Genomic DNA, 16,769 nt, shown 5'->3' with positions numbered 1-16,769 from the left:
AGGTAGTAGGACCTGGCCTCACTGATAATCTAACCGCTCAGAGGTAGTAGGACCTGGCCTCACTGATAATCTACCTGGCCTCACGATAATCTCAGAGGTAGTAGGACCTGGCCTCACTGATAATCTAACCGCTCAGAGGTAGTAGGACCTGCCTGCCTCACTGATAATCTAACCGCTCAGAGGTAGTAGGACCTGGCCTCACTGATAATCTAACCGCTCAGAGGTAGTAGGAACTGGCCTCACTGATAATCTAACCGCTCAGAGGTAGTAGGACCTGGCCTCACTGATAATCTAACCGCTCAGAGGTAGTAGGACCTGGCCTCACTGATAATCTAACCGCTCAGAGGTAGTAGGACCTGGCCTCACTGATAATCTAACCGCTCAGAGGTAGTAGGACCTGGCCTCACTGATAATCTAACCGCTCAGAGGTAGTAGGAACTGACAAGTCTGCAAAGTTTTAGTAATTCTGCCCTGTCATATTTAATATTTTATCATTGTTTCATGTTCTTTTGCAACATTGTAAACTAGTCTTTCCTGTCGTATGTTATTCTTGGACTGATTTGATCTGTTAATGAAGGGACCTGTAATGATCACCAGGCTGTCTGTTCTCTCTGTAGTGGTAACCACTCATGCAGTGCTGGCAGTGTGAAATACGACGACACCGACTTGTGCTGGGGGCCTGTCACCAGGAAAGACGCCTACAAGGTGTTTTTGGTGAGTACATACTGCACCCCTGTTTCTCCCCCCTGTCTTTCTACCCTCGTCCCAAAGGCCCCTGGAGGACACATGGTGTACCACACCTCTCTCTATCAGCCCCTGCCATCGTGACTGAGCCCCAATGTGCCAACCCCTGTCTGTGTTAGTGTCAGCCTCAGCTCAGAGAGCCCCTTCCAGTTCGGTCTCCCTCTCACGCCTCCCCTCCCGCAGCCCTGAGCAAGTGTGTGTGCCCTTGAAGTCTTAAGAGAGCGAAACTCCTGCGATTTCCACTTTTGCTTTAACTTTGCTGGCCGACAGTGATAGATGTGCTGATCTCCTCCTGTATTATTTTCCCCCCTCCACTGTTCTCCCTCCACCCTCACTCCTCCCTCCACCCTCACTCATTTTCAACACAACGAGCATACCCAAACAATTCTCCAATAAATGCATTGTTGTTTTTTATCTCGTCTGGATAAGCCTCTTACATCATGTCAACAAATTGAAATTATGCTGATTTTATAATCTCCTCCTGTATTTTTTGTTTACCTTGCAGTTTCACAAAGTTTCCTTTTAGGGAAAGAGAGATTTCCACCTCTGTGTTAATTAATCTAACTTATTGCTACTTATTATAGTAGATGTTGAGGAGATGTCTGCTTGGTAATATGTTTTAAGAAATTGACTGTATTTGACAGAAAGTCAACTGTACTCTGGTGTTTCTTGAAGAAGTTGTCTCCTGTTATTAGTTTTGGTCTCTCCTGCGTACAGGCATTTGGACTTCTAGGGGCTTAGTTGTATTTTCTCCCATTTTCTTGGTGGACTCGTCCTTAAATAAATAATTGGGCTTTGATAAAACATTCATCAGCTTCTGTTAGCACACAGGGAGTGGAGTGTCTTCCTGCTCCTCAGCCCCCTTTGTCTTTGACGTGCCTGGGTCAAACGCTCTGGGTCCTTAGCCACTGCCCACCACTCCCCATTATCACTTTAAATAATTGGGCTTTGATTAAACATTCATCAGCTTCTGTTAGCACACAGGGAGTGGAGTGTCTTCCTGCTCCTCAGCCCCCTTTGTCTTTGACGTGCCTGGGTCAAACGCTCTGGGTCCTTAGCCACTGCCCACCACTCCCCATTATCACTTTAAATAATTGATTGACTATTCCTTTTAAGCTCAGCCGCTCTCCATACACCGCTCTGTCCTGCCCAATGGAAATACCTCTCCTCTCCCACCTACGCTATGCCTGCTTATGCTCTCTGACATGTCTCTGCCCCACCCCAAAGACCAAGGTGCCCTTCGTCCTAATGACCGGTCTATGTAGGCACAATGTCCACAGCATCTAGAGTCTTTGCCATCTGGAGTCATTATGCAGCCCAGTATTTTCCCTTTTCTTTACAACGTCCATATCATTTCACTGGAAGGCTTCAAGCTCCAAACTAAGTGACCTGCTTTATCACCCTACTGCCAGTCTCTTTATGAACTGAGTGAGTCAGAGGGTGCTTTAGTATTGACTCCTATTATAATATGCTTAATCAGACTTTGGAAAACATTGGAACAGTTGTCAGAAAGTCTGACAATACGGCATTGGGAAATGCTTAATTATTTTGTTTTGGTTTAGCTAAAGAATTCAAATGAGCCTATTCATTTATTATGCCGCCCCATTCTTTGAGTGTTTGAAAAAGGCATTACAAAAAGAACCATAATTACAATTCCTAATTACTTTTTTTGTTTTGGTTATGCAATTAGTTTGGCTTAGTTTTGAGCCTCTAAGAGGGTGTTGGCATTAGCAAACACACTGCGTTCAATATGTTAGCATTAGTTGCTGCTCAGTTGTTGTATACCAATGGAATTGCTCAAAGCTGGTCTTTGAACTATGTTCAGGAGGTTCTCTGTATTTCAGTCGTCATTACATTCTATCTGTTAATGGCCCTTCTCTCCTGTCCTCATCAACCACATTTCTCTCCTCACCATCACATCTTCTCGACCTCAAAATCTTGTAGTCTTTCCTGGCAACAGATCGTCAGTTAATCCTCCATTTGTATCTTGACCAGGCATTTGTAGCTCCCAGTTCTATAGGTGTAATTGATAAGGGGCTTTAATCCCTTGGTATTATCCGTTTCCTTAAGGGATTTTACTGTGGTAACTGCTCTGTGTACCATACTTATTCATCTTAAATAATCAATAGTGTGTGTAATGTGTATGTTGTGGTTTTGTGCTAAGCACGAACACAACCTCAACTTCCTCAGTTGGGTGCGTATTTGGTCTGCCTGGGCTGCCGTACGGTGTAGGGCACCACTGGCTGCCACAGGGGGAGTGGGATTGATGTTGGACACATTAGTCCAGCCACAGCGTTATTAGGGTTTAGAAAAGGAAGCAAGGAAAGATTAAAGGGCAGCCCGCATTACAGCATAACGGCGCACAGCTGTAATCCCCGTGTAGGTGGCTGTTTGAGAGAGAAGGAAAGAGACTGATAGAGTGAAAGAGAAGGAGAGAGCATGATGTAGAGAACTCAGGCTGTCACAGACAGAAGTAGGGTTGATGGAGTGGTTCCTCCAGGGGGCTTTCTACCCTCTGCACCCTCAAGAATGGACTGTTGTCCATACAGACAGGCTTAAGAGCTTTTTTTCACCTGCCCTGTACTGTGTTGGTCTGAAAGTCACAACGCTGGGCGTTGCGTGTTTCAGACCACTGGCCTCCTCATCAGACCAGGTTTTTATAGATGCCACCTACATGTCAGTGGTCTGCCCGGCCAGACCGTTCTAATCGTCATCAACTGAGCCACAAGCTAGTCTTATTCTAGATCTCGTTGGTCGATTTGAATGTCCTAGTCCCTTTATCAGAACAAGATACAAGACACATTTCAGTTGAAGGCATTCAGTTTTACAACTGACTAGGTATCCCCCTTTCCCTGACATGACCAAAACTGTGGACACCTGCTCGTCGAACATCTCATTCCAAAATCATGGTCTGCGCACTTCTGCACTCGGCGGTCCCGTTCTTTGAGCTTGTGTGGCCTACCACTTTGCGGCTGAGTCATTGTTGCTCCTAGACGTTTCCACTTCACAATAATATAACTTACAGCTGACTAGGGCAGCACTAACAGGGCAGAATTTTGACATACTGATTTGTTGGAAAGGTGGCATCCAATAACGGCGCCACGTTGAAAGTCACTGAACTCTTCAGTACGGGCCATTTTACTGCCAATGTTTGTCCGTGGATGTTGCATGGCTGTGTGCTCGATTTTATACACCTGTCAGCAACAGGTATGGTTGAAATAGCCGAATCGACTAATTTGAAGGGGTGTCCACATACTTGTGTGTCTGTGTATATATAGTGTACCTCACATTATGCTTGTAGATCTCTCATTTCATTTGTCATTTTCCCTCAGACAGTTGCCCCACGGTGGTTGCAGCAGTGTTTGTTGTGCTTGGACAACAGATTGTGGGTTATTTTTAGTATGTGACAGAACAGCTGTCCCAGTTCAGAAAAGTAATTCTGCTCTAATAGCTGACCCACAAGGCTCTGGGGATCAGCACAACTCCACTATGGCCAAGACCAAAGAGCTGTCAAAGGACACCAGAAACAAAATTGTAGACCTGCACCAGGCTGGGAAGACTGAATCTACAATAGGTAAACAGCTTGGTTTGAAATAATCATAATGGTCAGATGAAACCAAAATATAACTTTTTGGTAAAAACTCAACTCGCCGTGTTTGGAGGACAAAGAATGCTGAGTTGCATCCAAAGAACACCATACCTACTGTGAAGCATGGGGGTGGAAACATCATGCTTTGGGGCTGTTTTTCAGCAAAGGGACCAGGACGACTGATCCGTGTAAAGGAAAGAATGAATGGGTCCATGTATCATGAGATTTTGAGTGAAAACCTTCCATCAGCAAGGGCATTGAAGATGAAACGTGGCTGGGTCTTTCAGCATGACAATGATCCCATTTCAACTATGACAGACACAGCATGACAGTGTACCTATGATGAAAATTACAGGCCTCTCATCTTTTTAAGTGGGAGAACTTGCACAATTGGTGGCTGACTAAATACTGTTTTGCACCACTGTATTTATGTCACACACAGTTGAAGTGGGAAGTTTACATACACCTTAGCCAAATATATTTAAACTCAGTTTTTCATCATTCCTGACATTTAATCTTCATAAAAATTTGTCTTAGGTCAGTCTTAGGTCAGTCTTGTCTTAGGTCAGTTAGGATCACCACTTTATTTTAAGAATGTGAAATGTCAGAATAATAGTAGTGATTTATTTCAGCTTTTATTTCTTTCATCACATTCCCAGTGGGTCAGAAGTTTGCATACACTCAGTTAGTATTTGATAGCATTGCCTTTAAACTTGGGTCAAACGTGTCGGGTAGCCTTCCACAAGCTTCCCACGATAAGTTGGAAGAATTTTGGCCCATTTCTCCTGACAGAACTGAGTCAGGTTTGTAGGTCTCCTTGCTCGCACACGCTTTTTCAGTTTTGCCCACAAATTATCTATGGGATTGAGGTCAGGGCTTTGTGATGGCCACTCCAATACCTTGACTTTGTTTGTCCTTAAGCCATTTTGCCACATCTTTGGAAGTATGGTTGGGGTCATTGTCCATTTGGAAGACCCATTTACGACCATGGGATTGAGGTCAGGGCTTTGTGATGGCCACTCCAATATCTTGACTTTGTTTGTCCTTAAGCCATTTTGCCACATCTTTGGAAGTATGGTTGGGGTCATTGTCCATTTGGAAGACCCATTTACGACCAAGCTTTAACTTCCTGACTGATGTCTTGAAATGTTGCTTCAATATATCCACCTAATTTTCTAACCTCATGATGCCATCTATTTTGTGAAGTCCCCCTGCAGCAAAGCACCCCCACAACATGAAGCTGCCACCCCCTTGCTTCACGGTTGGGATGGTATTCTGAGGCTTGCAAGCCTCCCTCTTTTTCCTCCAAACGTAACGATGGTCATTATGGCCAAACAGTTTTTGTTTCATCAGACCAGAGGACATTTCTCCAAAAAGTACGATCTTTGTCCCCATGTGCAGTTGCAAATCGTAGTCTGGCTTTTTTATGGCAGTTTTTGAGCAGTGGCTTCTTCCTTGCTGAGCGGCCTTTCGGGTTATGTCGATTTAGGACTCATTCTTTACTGTGGATATAGATACTTTTGTACCTGTTTCCTCCAGCATCATAACAAGATCCTTTGCTGTTGTTCTGGGATGGATTTGCACTTTTCGCACCAAAGTACGTTCATCTCTAGGAGACAGAACGCGTCTCCTTCCTGAACATTATTTCTAACCAAAGAGAGGTGTCACAAAAAGCAGAAATATAGATACAATTAATCACTAACCTTTGACGATCTTCATCAGATGACACTCCCAGGACTCAATGTTACACAATACATGTATGTTTTGTTCGATGAAGTTCATATTTATATCCAAAAACCTCAGATTACATTGGCGCCATGTTCAGAAATGCCTCCAAAACATCCGGAGAAATTGCAGAGAGCCACATCAAATAACATAAATACTCATCATAAACTTTGATGAAAGATACATGTTTTACATAGAATTAAAGATGAACTTGTTTTTAATGCAACCACTGTGTCAGATTTCAAAAAAGCTTTACGGCAAAAGCACAATATTCAATAATCTGAGAACAGATTCAGCCACAAAAGCAAGCCATATAGTTACCTGCCAAATTGTGGAGACAACAAAAGTCATAAATAGCATTATAAATCTTCACTTACCTTTGCTGATCTTCATCGGAATGCACTCACAGGACTCCCACAAGACATGTTTTGTTCGATTACGTCCATATTTATGTCCAAATACCTCCGTTTTGTATGCACGTGTAGTTCACTATTCCAGTTGTAGAAACATGTCGAACGATGTTTACAATCAATCCTTAGGGTCTTTTTTTATAAACCATCTTCCATAATATTCCAACCGGACAGTAGTGTATTCATTACAGAGGAAAAAGAAGGAACGGCGTGACCACGCAGTAAATAACTGATTGGCCTCAGCCTAGTCCACTTGTTGAAACAGCTCTTATTCGACACCCTTCCACAATAGAAGCCTCAAACAACTTTCTAAAGACTGTTGACATTTGCTGGAAGCCTTGGGAAGTGCAATCTGGCCCCATAGACACAGCATATTGGATAGGCAATCACTTAAATGAAACTACAAACCTCAGATTTCGCACTTCCAGGTTGGATTTGTCTCAGGTTTTCGCTTGCCATATGAGTTCTGTTATACTCACAGACATCATTCAAACAGTTTTAGAAACTTCACAGAGTGTTTTCTATCCAATACTACTAATAATATGCATATATTTGCATCTGGGATAGAGTAGCAGGCAGTTTACTCTGGGCACCTTATTCATTTAAGCTACTCAATACTGCCCCCCTGCCACCAAGAAGTTAAAGCCATGACATTTTCTGTAATTTTCCAAGCTGTTTAAAGGCACAGTCAACTTAATGTATGTAAACCTCTGACCCACTGGAATTGTGATACAGTGAATTATAATTATAATTATAAATAATCTGTCTGTAAACAATTGTTGGAAAAATGACTTGTGTCATGCACAAAGTAGATGTCCGACTTGCCAAAACTATAGTTTGTTAACCAGAAATTTGTGGAGTGGTTGAAAAAATTGTTTTAATGAGTCCAACATAAGTGTCTGTGAACTTCTGACTTAAACTGTATGTGTATGTATATTTATGTATACATTTTTTTTTTTTTTTACAAATCGATACTTGAAGTCAAAGTATCAATATAATATTGTCCAAATATAATGTCCCGATATGTAACTGTATCGACCCCCCCCCTCGTCACTAAGCCTGCCAAACCACTCTCTCTATAGGATTGAGAGGTAGTGCCTACACATAGTATGAGCGTTGCACCTCATACATACATGCATGCAGAGGACATGAGTGAAACTCAATAACAATATTCACTGGATGGAATTCACAATTCGGAATGGAATTCACAATTCTGGAGGTTAGCCTCACACCTTACCCTGACGTGTCTGGACTATTTGTCAGGTTGACTTATCATCAATGGCCAGCTGTGCAAGTTCTTTTGAAACTAAAAGTCATATCAGTTCATTCAGTGACTTTGTGATATAGAAATGTGAAGTGCACATTTGTACTCACTTGTATGACATATTACAAAACAAACGTCATCTTCTAAAATATATAATCCTCTTAATTTTAATGGGTGTGTATGTTTGTGTAAGTTACTGCAACTACTTGTTACACTCAAGTTCAGAACAGAGGTCAGTCAAACCCTTACAATGACGTGAAGCGCAGAGCTCTGACGTCATGTATAGCATGTTACTCTTCAGCCACTGTGTTCCAATTTAGGCATTTATCCATGCCCAAATCTGCCATTTTCAACCTGTACGAGTGTAAAGGGATACGAAAATGAGTTGGGTGAGATTTGATCTACTGCTGATTGATTCTCGTGTCCGGTACCCAGTCTGTTTTCACTCTCCCTTAAAACTTATATACATTATCTTTAGACAATAAGAGAGATCTTACATCTTACCCGCTCACTTAGATTGGGCTTTTCCTCAGTCGTGCATATCCAAGCGTAGGGTTGTAGGTCATTGTGTGCTTGACCACTCCTAGCGGTTGACCTGCCCTTTACATTGGACCGCAGTTTTATTTGTAAGGCTTATGTTTCGGCTTGAAAGTGTAACAATGGGGTCTTTCTGGGGACTGGCTTAACCCCAGCAGGGAGATTTCCTGAGACCTCAATTAAATCTTTTTGTCCGTTGTTGCTCCCTGGCGAGGTTTAGCTTTTGATTTTCAATTGCAATTAGCAACACCATTGGGAATTTACTGCATAAAAAAGGCCCTAGCTGTCCACTGGTTCCATAATGCATACATATACTGTTGGATAACCTAACTGTGATTTAAATGGCTGATTTTTATATTGAGAATCTTTTTCTTGTGGGTGAGAAAGTGATGGAAATCAATACTGTATATCAGCTCAAAATTAGGTTTTGCTGACACTGAGTTCTTTCCCTGTTTGTCTTTATGCATATGAGCGTATTAAAGGATGTGTCTATTCGACCACTCAAAGTGAGTGGATGCCCAGTGAATTGAAATACTCTCTCTGCGGGCGCCACCCACCATGAAACGAGGCCACCTTTGTGTCAACCATCTGTTTAGATCCACCCCATTGAACGAGTCAGATTCACTCACACACTCGGGGACCCACAGAGAGAACAGACGCAGATAAGCCCAGATAATACACACAGATACTGTATTTTACTCCAGGGTTTCTTTTCTTGCCTGTCTGTATGGTGAAAAGCGAGTGATGCTTTCTTCAGATGTTTGTGTGTTTCACTTTGGAGGAGAGGGAGCGAGGGTGCTGTAGTGTAGCTGCAGCTCTGTTGTGGTGGAGCCATCCCAGAGCTGCAGGGAGATGACAGGGCAGATGGTTTAATAGAGATTACCTCAGCAGGGGGATGTGTTTTGAGTTGGGAACCACACAAGGGGAGTCCACTCCGCACCACCACGAGGCAGAACCCAATCAGAGCTGCAGATCAGGACACTGCAGAGGAACACAGCCGTACTGGGAGAGGACTGGAGGGACTGTTGGCAAGGGGGGCTTAGAGCTCATGCAGGAGAGAGGATACAGGCTCTCTGAGTCAGAGAACAATAATGTAGGCTGAGGATCCAACTGATCATCCAGTCAAAGACTTTTGAAAGACTAGAATTTATACTTACCCTGTTTTAGGAAGAGTTTGTCCCATCTGTGTTTGCTAACTACAGCATATTGCTTCCACGCCAGCAGATTGAGCAGTTGTTAACCCTGTTTTTGTGTGAGTTGTGCTGGTGCTGCTATCACATTACCATAAAGATTGGTAGTTAGCCACACGAGACAAACTGCTAACGCCATCAAATGGGCTTAAGGATCTTTTTGGCAGCTGTCACTACAGAACTCAATGGGGCTTGTGTGCCTGTGATTTGTAACCAAGGTAATACATGGTTTAATTATTGCCTTCAGCCTGTCCATTTAACTCCGTTTTTCCTCTGTCTTTCTGCTTATAAACTCTGCTGACGATCATCATTTGAGAAGTTATTTCACTCATTGGTTTTGAGAAAACAAAACAAGGGAGTAGTGTAGCCCATTGCTTTCTATTACTTTTAATGTCATTGTCTGTGTCAATTGTTTATTCTTTATAAAATAGACGTATTTGGCCTGTCTAACACGTTGTTAAAGTCTGTGCCTCGTGTTTAAGGAGAAAATCTACATGCTGAGTACAATATTGTTTTCTGTTTTGAAAAGCGGGTTATCTGGTACAAGGACATTGCAGAATGATGTAAGGGTCTTGCTCGGTGGGAGGCTGAAAGCTAACAAACGTGATTCTCATGAAATTAATCTGACGCTTAAACGGAACACAGGCTCCCATTTTAAAAGTGACAGGTTTCAAGAGACTTTTACATTCTGTCGTGTCTTTACTACCATTAAATTGAAGACTTAGTTTTATAAAAGATTCCCTGTAATTAGTATTACGCGATTCGACTGAATAATCATGTAACCTTAACTAACTAGGAAGTCGGGGCACCAAGGAAAATATTCCGTTATAATTTCCCAATCTAACCTTTCAGATATTTTCATATCTGATCCATTGTCTTCTGATTAATGAATGATTTACTTTACCTCACGTTAGTCTCATTCCAAACATCGTAACTTGTTGGTTATCTGCACGAACCCAGGCTTCACTATGAGTCATCCATATATCAATTGTCTCAAATCATTAATTTATTACTAACTAAGTAATTCACAGAAATGCATAAACAAAGTAAATATGGTTACAAGAAATTATAGGAAATGTGCCATAGTGGGCTAAACCGACATCGCGGCTTGGTGGACAAAATGGGAAGTGGGGGTCAGCTGAGAAGTCACCAAAGAGTTGATAATTATAACAATTGAAATGCTAATCCTTTGCACATGAAAGCTCACTCATTCGGGAACAATTGCAATCAATATATATATTTACGCTCAGTGTGTCGTCTTAATTGCTGGTGAAAAGTCTTCCTTTTGTAGAATTGTCCGTCTCTTTCCCTCTATCTTAGTTGTGGTTAGAGTGGATTGTTCAGAGTGACATTCCTTCATTCGTTATAGAATGGATGTTTCGGTGGATGTCATTCTTTGTGTTCAATGATACCGAATTCCTAGCTGCAGACTAGTAATTAATATCAAAGACTTGTTCTTATTCTGTCAGTATCGATAGTCTAAGTGTTTAACCATGTGGTATGGTTAAAAGATTCAGCAATGTTCTACAACCTTTGTACTCCCGTGATTGAGAGAAACATGGTCTGGTGATAATTTCTCAAAGTTGGGTTTTATTCGGAATTGCAGAAAAGGGGCTGTCCCAGGATGCCTGACCCTAACTGGGCTCAGGGGCGGTCCTCTGATTTAGTTCAAATCAAAAGGGAATTGGATTTTCCTTCATTAAACAGTCCAAAGTCATATTACACAATTTTACAAACAGTATCATACTCACTCATTCATTGTATACAACAATTAGATGTAAACCTCATATCTGAGGCTATTATATAAACAGCATTATGGTAATGTGGCCACACCGTCTCCCATGAGCTTCCCCAAGTTGTAACAAACAGACCAGTTCGTAGCTGGATTCTTCACCAATCTTTTATACTTTCTCTGGAACATGAAATTTTTTCGTACCTCAAGTTCTGTGAGGTGGAAGAAATTCCTTTGTTCTCTATGAAAAGTTACTCTGCCTCTTATACTGTGTGGCCATGAGGCAGGGTCTTCTCCTCAGGAATTTACGACCTCTCTCTGACCACAGCAGCCTAGTTGAAGGAGGCAGGGAGAGGGGGATGGGGCTTGCTATACCCAAAGAGGGCAACATCATGACAATTCAGACCCTGTGACCTTGGGCTGATTGCTTGTATGGCTGTGTGTTGGTGTAGTTGTCTGGGCCTGCTGGTTAGGCTGACCAGACCAAGCCTCCTATTGAAAGAATGACCCAACCGTTTGCACCCTTCTCCAAAGCCAGGAAATAAAAATGGACAGTTTCCTTCCTCATATAGAGATTTTTCAATTACACTGTGACATGGAACATATTCATGAAAAGGCCCCTTAGTTGATGTATTATTTAATTTATTCTTCATAGGGTCCATCATCATAATTTAATGAGACCTTGTTCTCTGTGCGATATGGCACCCCCTTCTCCCCATCCCCCACACCCCCTACTAAAAGTTATAACGATCGGGAGAGTAAAATAGCCGAGGTCCTATTAAACCACAGGCAAATTATCGTTTCGAATTTCCTTCCAGATATGTCCCTTGCCTGTCATAAATCTTCCCTATGCGGTGTTGCTCGTTATTTTTTACCTAGGTGTATAATGGTATCTTTTGAGGAGCCAGAGATTTTAATTAGGCAAACCAACTGGAAGGCAACTGCACCCCAGGTCCCCATATGAAGTCATAATGGTTCAGTGTAGCAAATGAATGCTATGCTCATCATTGTTTACTTTCCCAATTTACTGTGGCTACCCAAATAGAGGCTGCTGGCACAAATGTATCAGCAACAGTTTTTTGGAGGTCTGGTTAAGCTAAACCCATACTTCTGGGAAGTTGTGAATGATAAAGTAGGGAATAGTTTTAAATGTTGGCTAAGAGTTTAGCTCATGTCTTATTCTTGGTATCCTCTCATCTCTCCAGAGAGAAGTGAATTTGGAGATCCAGTGTAAAGGCAGAGCTTTAGATCAGCCCCTCAATTGCTCTGTTGAACTAAGAATTACCTTTACAGGTCACACCCACGTTCAGTATTTGTTTACGTTGATGTTAAGTCTGTTCAGTGATTGTTGTATGCCATAACATTCTCTGATAGACTTCAAAGGCTTGAAACTCTGAACATCAGAGGGGCTTTGAAGCTAGGATAAAATGAGTAATCCAGTCTTATATGTACAGTATAGAGTTGATCATCCTCATCATTTCCTCTCCTCATTGCTTCACAGTCTCTTTCAGTTTCGGTAATGGCTTGGGGATATCCCTGAAGTTACTGACTCATATCTATTAAATCAAACTTTATTTGTCATGCACTGAATACAAGTGTAGTCCTTACCGTGAAATGCTTACTTACAAACCCTTAACCAACAGTGCAGTTCAAGAAGAGTTAAGAAAATAATTACCAAATAAACTAAAGTTTTAAAAAGTTTATAAAAAATCAATCAAAAGTTACACAATAACGTAACAGTAACGAGGCTATATACAAGGAGTACCGGTACCGATTAATTGTTCAGCAGCCTTACGGCTTGGGGGTAGAAGCTGTAAAGGAGCCTTTTGGTCCTCGACTTGGTGTTCCGGTACCGCTTGCTGTGCAGTAGCAGAGAAAACAGTGTATGATTTGGGTGAATGGAGTCTCTGACAATTTTTTATGGGCTTTCCTCTGACACTGCCTATTATATAGGTCCTGGATGGCAGGCAGCTTGGCCCCAGTGATGTACTGGGCAGTACGCACTACCCTCTGTAGCGCCTTGTGGTCAGATACTGAGCAGTTGCCATACCAGGCAGTGATGGAACTGGTCAGGATGATCTCAATGATGCAGCTGTAGAACTTTTTGAGGATCTGGGGACCCATGCCAAATATTTTCAGTCTCCTGAGGGGGAAAAGGTTTTGTTGTGCCCTCTTCACGACTGTCTTGGTGTGTTTGGACCATGATAAGTTCCTTGGTGTCCACATCACCAACGAACTAACTCTTGACCCGCTCCACTACAGCTCCTTTGATGTTAATAGGGGCCTGTTCGGCCCGCCTTTTCCTGTAGTCCACAATCAGCTCCATTGTCTTGCTCACATTGAGGGAGAGGTTGTTATCCTGGCACCACACTGCCAGTTCTCTGACCTCCTCCCCCTAGGCTGTCATCGTTGTCGGTGATCAGGGCTACCACTGCTGTGTCGTCAGCAAACTTAATGATAGTGTTGGAGTCATTTGGCCATGCAGTCGTGGGTGAAAAGGTAGTACAGAAGGGGACTAAGTACACACCCCTGAGGGGCCCCAGTGTTGAGGATCAGTGTGGCAGTCGTGTTGGTGCCTACCCTTACCACCTGGGGATGGCCCGTCAGGAAGTCCAGGATCCAGTTGCAGTGGTTCTAGGGTATCCGGGAGGATGCTGTTGATGTGAGCCATGACCAGCCTTTCAAAGCACTTCGTGGCTACCGACGTAAGTGCTACGGGGCGGTAATCATTTAGGCAGGTTACCTTCTCTTCCTTAGGCACAGGGACTATGGTGGTCTGCTTGAAGCATGTAGGTATTACAGACTCAGTCAGGGAGAGGTTGAACATGTCAGTGAAGGCACTTGCCAGTTGATTCAATCTTAATCCTGTATTGACAATAATCCTGTATTGGCTTGTTTGATGGTTTCTCTGAGGGCATAGCGGGATATTTTACAAGTGTCCAGATTAGTGTTCCACTCCTTGAAAGCAGCAGCTCTAGCCTTTAACTTGATACGGAAATACATTTGCCTGGTCATGCTTATCGGTCAATAGGTTCATTTGCATAATTTAGTGGAATTCATTTGGCTCGTGTATTCGTTATGTATCTCATCATACATATACAGATACAGAGCCTTTGAGTGAAAGATCTGTCAGACAGCATAAGAGCTCCAGAGTGGCGTAGCGGTCTAAGGCACTGCATCTCAGTGCTAGAGACGTCACTGCAGACACCCTGTTTCGATTCCAGGCAGTATCACAACCGGCCGTGATTGGGAGTCCCATAGGGTGGTGCACAATTGGTCCAGCGTCGTCCGGGTTTTGCCGGTGTAGGCCGGAATTGTAAATAAGAATTTGTTCTTAACTGACTTGTCTAGTTAAATAAAGGATAAATAAAAACAAGAAAATAATAATAAACAGAAACAGTTTCTATCTCCTTTTACTTCACTAAACTCATTCAGAGGAGTGAACACTTTCGTATTTGCTGTACTGTCACAATGTACACAGTGGCCACACTTGTTAGTGCCATTGGGTGGGCCTGGTAGCCAAGTGTCATGCTTCTTAGGTAGCTTCATGCTGTGCGTCATGGAATCGGCTATATTCTGGTATGGCCCCCCAAAAAATGTGAGGGGGTAATATGGTGGACACTCATAGATTGGGATTACTTTTGTTCCAGTGTTTTAATACATTGGATTTGACGCGACCGGCACATGCTGTACTCCGTGGAAAAACACAAACATGGGGGAGTTTTTATTTATTTTTATTTCACCTTTATTTAACCAGGTAGACCAGTTGAGAACAAGTTCTCATTTACAACTGCAACTTGCAACCTGCAAGTTGTGCGACACAAACAACAACACAGAGTTAGACATGGGATAAACAAGGGTACAGTCAATAACACAATAGAAACGTCTATGTGTGCAAATGAGGTAAGATTAGGGAGGTAAGGCAATAAATAGGCCGTAGTGGCAAAATAATTACAATTTAGCAATTAAACACTGGAGTGATAGATGTGCAGAAGATGAATGTGCAAGTAGAGATACTGGGGTGCAAAGGAGCAAAAAATAAATAAATAACAGTATGGGGATGCGGTAGCTGGATGGGCTATTTACAGATGGACTATGTACATGTGCAATGATCTGTAAGCTGCTCTGATAGCTGATGATTAAAGTTGGTTTTTATTTTATTTATTTCACATTTATTTAACCAGGTAGGCAAGTTGAGAACAAGTTCTCATTTACAATTGCGACCTGGCCAAGATAAAGCAAAGCAGATCGACACACACAACGACACAGAGTTACACATGGAGTAAAACAAACATACAGTATAAACACGTCTATATACGATGTGAGCAAATGGGGTGAGATAAGGGAGGTAAAGGCAAAAAAAGGCCATGGTGGCAAAGTAAATACAATATAGCAAGTGAGGGAGATATGAGTCCAGCTTCAGTGATTTTTGCAATTCTTTTTAGTCATTGGCAGCAGAGAACTGGAAGGAAAGGCGGCCAAAGGAGGAATTGGCTTTGGAGGTGACCAGTGAAATATACCTGCTGGAGTGTGTGCTACAGGTGGGTGCTGCTATGGTCACCAGTGAGCTGAGATAGGCGGGGCTTTACCTAGCAGAGACTTGTGGATGACTTGGAGCCAGTGAGTTTGGCGACGAATATGAAGTGAGTGCCAGCCAACGAGAGCATATAGGTCGCAGTGGTGGGTAGTATATGGGGCTTTGGTGACAAAATGGATGGCGCTGTGATAGACTGCATTCAATTTGCTGAGTAGTGTTGGAGGCTATTTTGTAAATGATATCGCAGAAGTCAAGGATCGGTAGGATAGTCAAGTTTGGCAGCGTGAGTGAAGGATGCTTTGTTGCGAAATAGGAAGCCGATTCTAGATTTAATTTTGGATTGGAGATGCTTAATATGAGTCTGGTGCAGGTGCGGGCAGCGATCGGTTGAAGAGCATGCATTTAGTTTTACTTGCATTTAAGGGCAGTTGGAGGCCAGGGAAGGAGAAATGTATTGCATTGAAGCTCATCTGGAGGTTTGTTAACACAGTGTCCAAAGAAGGGCCAGAAGTATACAGAATGGTGTTGTCTGCGTAGAGGTGGATCAGAGAATCACCACTATTAGTGCCAGTGAGTAGGCTTTGACGTTCAGTCTCTCTAGCACGGGTATAGGTCTGTTCAATAACTCCCTTATCATACCCACATTGCAGGAACCTAGTGTGCATACGATTAGCTTTGCGCTCAAAATCTATGTCTGTGCTACAGTTACTTCGGAGTCTTAGGAATTGAGCTACCAGTATGTTCCGCTTATGGTGTACGGGGTGGTTACTGTCTGTGCGGCTTGCAGAAGATGGTAGACTCCAAGTCTGCTTTCTTCTCTTCTCTCTGTTGTGAATTTGAGATTGGGTTCAGATAAATTAACTCTGAGAGGAGACCTTCAGTACCGTTCCATACCAGTAGGATGTCGTCTATGTATCTTTTCCAAAGGGTGATATTCTGGAAATATGTTTTTTTCAGACATCATAAATGAAGGTCTCTTCCCAGTGTCCCATGAATCCATTTGCATAGTTAGGAACGAAGTCAGTTCCCATTGAGGTACTC

The 16,769-nt window shown here is 42.7% G+C and overlaps 1 protein-coding gene across 1 annotated transcript in view; it reads left to right on the top strand.

The window, feature by feature from the left end:
- Positions 1–16,769, top strand: part of LOC135555394 (transmembrane protein 104-like) — a 79,329-nt gene that overhangs the window by 26,198 nt on the left and 36,362 nt on the right. Inside the window, exon 8 of the mRNA XM_064987776.1 lies at positions 618–714. Within this exon, the coding sequence (XP_064843848.1) occupies positions 618–714 (97 nt within the window). The remainder of the gene's footprint in view (positions 1–617; positions 715–16,769) is intronic.

The sequence above is a fragment of the Oncorhynchus masou genome, chromosome 15, assembly GCF_036934945.1.
Source record: "Oncorhynchus masou masou isolate Uvic2021 chromosome 15, UVic_Omas_1.1, whole genome shotgun sequence".
NCBI lineage: Eukaryota > Metazoa > Chordata > Actinopteri > Salmoniformes > Salmonidae > Oncorhynchus > Oncorhynchus masou.
The sequence above is the reverse complement of the archived record's forward strand: the minus strand, read 5'-3'. Positions and strand labels throughout refer to the sequence as shown.